The sequence below is a fragment of the Amblyomma americanum genome, chromosome 1, assembly GCF_052857255.1.
Source record: "Amblyomma americanum isolate KBUSLIRL-KWMA chromosome 1, ASM5285725v1, whole genome shotgun sequence".
NCBI classification, from domain to species: Eukaryota; Metazoa; Arthropoda; class Arachnida; order Ixodida; family Ixodidae; genus Amblyomma; species Amblyomma americanum.
The window spans coordinates 230,695,689-230,700,592 of NC_135497.1; the positions used below are offsets into that span (position 1 = coordinate 230,695,689).

The 4,904-nt window shown below is 43.8% G+C and overlaps 1 protein-coding gene across 1 annotated transcript; it reads left to right on the forward strand.

The window, feature by feature from the left end:
* The first annotated feature begins 607 nt into the window (after nucleotides 1-607).
* On the forward strand, nucleotides 608-4,436 carry LOC144095553 (uncharacterized). Its single transcript, XM_077629248.1, has 2 exons — nucleotides 608-1,040; nucleotides 4,009-4,436. Exons 1-2 carry the CDS (start codon nucleotides 747-749, stop codon nucleotides 4,360-4,362), a joined length of 648 nt encoding a protein of 215 aa, XP_077485374.1. The 5' UTR covers nucleotides 608-746; the 3' UTR covers nucleotides 4,363-4,436.
* The last annotated feature ends 468 nt before the right edge of the window (nucleotides 4,437-4,904 follow it).

Consider the following 4,904-nt stretch of genomic DNA (forward strand, 5'->3'; position numbering starts at 1 on the left):
GAAGTGTCATTGTGCTGATGAACGCGTTTTTGAAAGTCAAGCCCGAGGAAGGCCACTAAACAGAAAGCTTATGTGCACGAAGATGGCATTTCCGCCCCTGGAAATACTAGCCACCTTTAGCATAGCACGCACCGCTACCGCCTACTGCGCCCCGACAATGCGCACGCGATGATAGTTCCCTACGCCGCAGGCGGGCGCGCTGTTCAGAAAAACGTGGCGCCATCTGTCAGCCTCAGGGCGATGTGCGCATGCCCAGTGGCGGGGCGCGATACGCGGTAAGCCATGGCGGTTGTGGTTCGGGCTATGTTAAAGTTATCTACTGGTATCTAGCGCCGACCACAGGCAAGCATAAAGACCGACCAAGGTTTTCCAAGTAAGCTGTTTACGCCCACAGTGAAAGAAAAAAACAAACTTTGTGGTGGGGACAGTGACATACGCTCTTAACAGCACAGAGCTTTGTCGCATAAAAACGGAGTCGCGATCTTCTGCCTCTCCAGAATGCAATACGATAGATAACTGAACCCGTGAGACAAGGCTGAAAGATAAGACTGCACTCCTACAGCGATAAAGGAACAGAAGTTATTTAGGAAGGACGGGACTTTGCGGCAATACCTATCAGGTTTTCAGGCCGGTCTGAAATACTTTAAACTTGTTGCGACTTTTCGGAAGGCGACTATTCCCGCGCAAGTGAAGTGTTAGTAGTCGAACCACGAAGCCATCGAACACCGACGCACATTGTTTTGCAGATGGCGTCGATGGGGTACTCCTGCCAGCTCTGCAGCATGCATTTCAGCGGCCCGGTGCCCTGTATGGACCACCTGAAGAGCGCCAAGCACCAGAAAAAAGTGGCCACCGAGAGGTACCTGGAAGCACTGGCCGAAGGCGGAAGACCCGCCGCTGGGTCCGCCATGAATACCCACGTATCCGCGGCATCTGCTGGCAGCGCAACTATTCTGGCGCAGAACGCTCTGCTGCCGTTCGTGTGCAAGCTCTGCAACGTGGCCATGAATTGTCAAGAGGTCCTGATTGTCCATAATAGCGTGAGTTGAATTCCTGATAAAAAAAAATTCGCTGACAGTTTAGCATTGCTACGCACAGTTTTTTGCATGCGAGCTGATCATGCCTCTGTAGATTGCGTCGTCTGCTCGGCTCTTCTGTTTCATGCGAAGCAAATTTTATGGCCGAGTTCTGAGAGTTTTCGTTTCGTGTTCTATCTGCTACGTGTTTGCGGCTTTGGACTGGTGCAAACGCGTAGCGTTCCAAACACGACTCTACAGGCCCCGGTTGTATTTGCGGGTGGTATGTCGAGAGAATTTGCTGTAACGAAATTAACGTGGTACAATCGAGGGTCCTCTTCAGTCAGCTTTTCATAAGTAACGATTGCAACTGGTTTATTAGGCATGCTAGGCTATTCCCAAATGTATGCTCTTTTCAGAATCACCCATGCTATATGCAGCGGATAAAAACAATTGCTCACAGGTTCTTGGGCCTCCGATGCATAAAAGCCGATGGTGGACAGGGGTTGCTTCGCACTAATCAGAACAGCCTAGCAGACGAAGCTTACTCCAGCAGCAGGAATTGTGGGCGTGCTCTTGCCATCGCAGGCTTTCTCCTCTGCTTCTTCTCCCGGCACAGCAGCGCCAGGCAATCAACGCTCGCGCGTTCAAGTAAAAAAAATGGGAAGGGTGTACCTTAAAGCGCGACTGAGGCGTCTTTGACCCAGGCAGCCAGTTATGCGCGTCTTAACTTTTACCCAATGTACGCTGGCGGCATATATGCCCAGTGCTGTATTCCTGCCACAACTTTGTCCACGCCAATGCATGCAGCGCATATCTTTCTCGCTGCCGCCACATAGCTCAAAGCGTGAACATTAGTTTAATAGCGGTATTAGTTGATGAAGAAGACAATGTGCAGTGCACAGCGCGATGGTGTGTCGCAGTTTAACCCGAGATGTGATCGGCTACGGCGATAGCCTAGCGTCCTTGTGCGGTGGCTAGCGAAGCTATCTGTTCGTGCCGTCGCGGGTTCCAGTACCAGTCGTAGATATTTAGTTGATTTATATTTATTTCTTATTTTCACTTGGCACAAATCCACAAACACCGGAAGCGTATGCATCCCTATATCTTGCTCGCAAAGTATAGTGAGTCCTTTTTTCTGGCAGTGTTGGGCTAGCCGAGTGGCGTCTGCATGAGGTGTGTGAGCTGCCGCCCTGAGAGTGTTGGAGTAACCGGGTGCCACGAGCTGTCGTTAGGTGTGGATGCGTGGGTTGAGCTGTGCACGGATGGCGCCATGATTTCGCCGAATCCCTGTCGTGACAACAAATTTTCTGGAACGTTTTTGACCAGAAACTTTACAGGAATTTTGTAGTAACGACCGAACTTTTGTAGTAACGACCGAACTTTTGTAGTAACGACCGAACTTTTGTAGTAACGACCGAACTTTTGTAGGACATAACTTTTGTAGTAAGGACATAACTTTTGTAGTATCGGCGTAACTTTTTGTAGTATCGGCGTAACTTTTTGTAGTAACGACGTAACTTTTTGTAGTAACAAGAGAACTTTTTGTAGTAACAAGAGAACTTTTTGTAGTAACGACGTAACTTTTTGTAGTAACGACTTAACTTTTTGTAGTAACGACTTAACTTTTTGTAGTAACGACGTAACTTTTTGTAGTAACGACGTAACTTTTTGTAGTAACGACATAACTTTTTGTAGTAACGACATAACTTTTTGTAGTAACGACATAACTTTTTTTTGTAGTGACAAGAGAACTTTTTTTTTTGTAGTGACAAGAGAACTTTTTTTTTTGTAGTGACAAGAGAACTTTTTTTTTGTAGTGACAAGAGAACTTTTTTTTTTGTAGTGACAAGAGAACTTTTTTTTTGTAGTGACAAGAGAACTTTTTTTTTGTAGTGACAAGAGAACTTTTTTTTTGTAGTGACAAGAGAACTTTTTTTTTGTAGTGACAAGAGAACTTTTTTTTTTGTAGTGACAAGAGAACTTTTTTTTTGTAGTGACAAGAGAACTTTTTTTTTGTAGTGACAAGAGAACTTTTTTTTTGTAGTGACAAGGGAACTTTTTTTTTTGTAGTGACAAGGGAACTTTTTTTTTGTAGTGACAAGGGAACTTTTTTTTTGTAGTGACAAGGGAACTTTTTTTTTTGTAGTGACAAGGGAACTTTTTTTTTTGTAGTGACAAGGGAACTTTTTTTTTGTAGTGACAAGGGAACTTTTTTTTTCGTAGTGACAAGGGAACTTTTTTTTGTACTGACAAGGGAACTTTTTTTTTTGTAGTGACAAGGGAACTTTTTTTTTGTAGTGACAAGGGAACTTTTTTTTTGTAGTGACAAGGGAACTTTTTTTTGTAGTGACAAGGGAACTTTTTTTTTGTAGTGACAAGGGAACTTTTTTTTTGTAGTGACAAGGGAACTTTTTTTTTGTAGTGACAAGGGAACTTTTTTTTTGTAGTGACAAGGGAACTTTTTTTTTGTAGTGACAAGGGAACTTTTTTTTTGTAGTGACAAGGGAACTTTTTTTTTGTAGTGACAAGGGAACTTTTTTTTTTTGTGGTGACAAGGGAACTTTTTTTTTTTGTGGTGACAAGGGAACTTTTTTTTTTGTAGTGACAAGGGAACTTTTTTTGTAGTGACAAGGGAACTTTTTTTTGTAGTGACAAGGGAACTTTTTTTGTTGTGACAAGAGAACTTTTTTTGTAGTGACTACAGAAAAGTACTACAGACAACAGAAAAGCACTACATAAAAACTGCAGTACTATAGAAAAACTCTATGAAAGAACAGAAAAATTTGTCTATGATAAAACTACAAAATGTTTTGTTGTATTTTTCACACGGTTCTGTAGCCTTTCGACTGGGATGTGTCATTAAAAGGTGTTACTGTGAAACTGCAGGACAGACACCCTGAACATTGTCTTTAGTAGCCGCAGCTATTCACTCAACCCTTTCCTGTACAATTAAAAACGTGAATGCATTCTGTTTCTTTCTCCACTGCAGGGTAAGAAGCACCAGAAGGCGTTGCAGAGAGAAGAGGTTCAGCGTCAGATCTCGCTTTGCTACGGCATACGTGCACTTTCCTCATCCGAGTCGGCACCCAACCAGTCAACGATGTCGCCCACAGCACCCGCATCCTCGCCACAGCAGGATCAGCCGTTGGAACACGGGGAAGATGTGGACTTGTCATGCCATTACTGCGGCATCATTCTCTTCAAGAGCATTGAGTATAAATTGGAGCACTTGGAGACTGACGCGCACTGCAACAGGAAACTCCAGGGCATCGGCCGACTAGGCGGCACACTGGAACAGTCGCCGATTGTGCTGAATGTCGTGCAAGTTATTAAGCACCCGTAATGTTATCTCTTCTTTTTTCTTCGGAGACAAGCAACTACTGCGGTGATGTAAACTAGGAAGCGCAAAAATACCGGACGAGGGACAGAGTAAGAAACACAAAAACAACAAAACAACCTGTATTTGTGTCCCTTACTCTGTCCCTCGTCCGGTATTTTTGCGCTTCCTAGTTTACAACATGCATCACCAACTAGCCCGGCAGCTTGCTCTCCTGTACTGTGGTGATGGTGGCTTCGTTCGTGGTTCATGCGTCGTGTCATCTGTGTGTGCTATTTGTGAAGCAATTGAGAAAAAGTGGGAGGATATTTACGCGTGCCCACCGCCTTAGTCAACCGGCATTTTTTCACCTTGGCATGTTGACTTAGAAGGCCGACTTTTTTCAAGGAAAGATATGAGATTTTTCATTTCGAATGAATTATATAACATTTCTTGATGTTTGAAACAAATTCAAATAAATGTTTGATGCCTTGTATCCGCACTCTAGCCAAGAGCAATAAATACTGAATTTTTGATGAACTTTAACAATATGTCCGAAATGCCCGCTG

Coding starts and splice junctions, on each gene's coding strand:
- LOC144095553 (XM_077629248.1), top strand. CDS start 747: ATGGCGTCGATGGGGTACTCCTGCCAGCTCTGCAGCATGCATTTCAGC. Junction 1,041..4,008: donor TCCTGATTGTCCATAATAGC/GTGAGTTGAATT, acceptor TCTCCACTGCAG/GGTAAGAAGCACCAGAAGGC.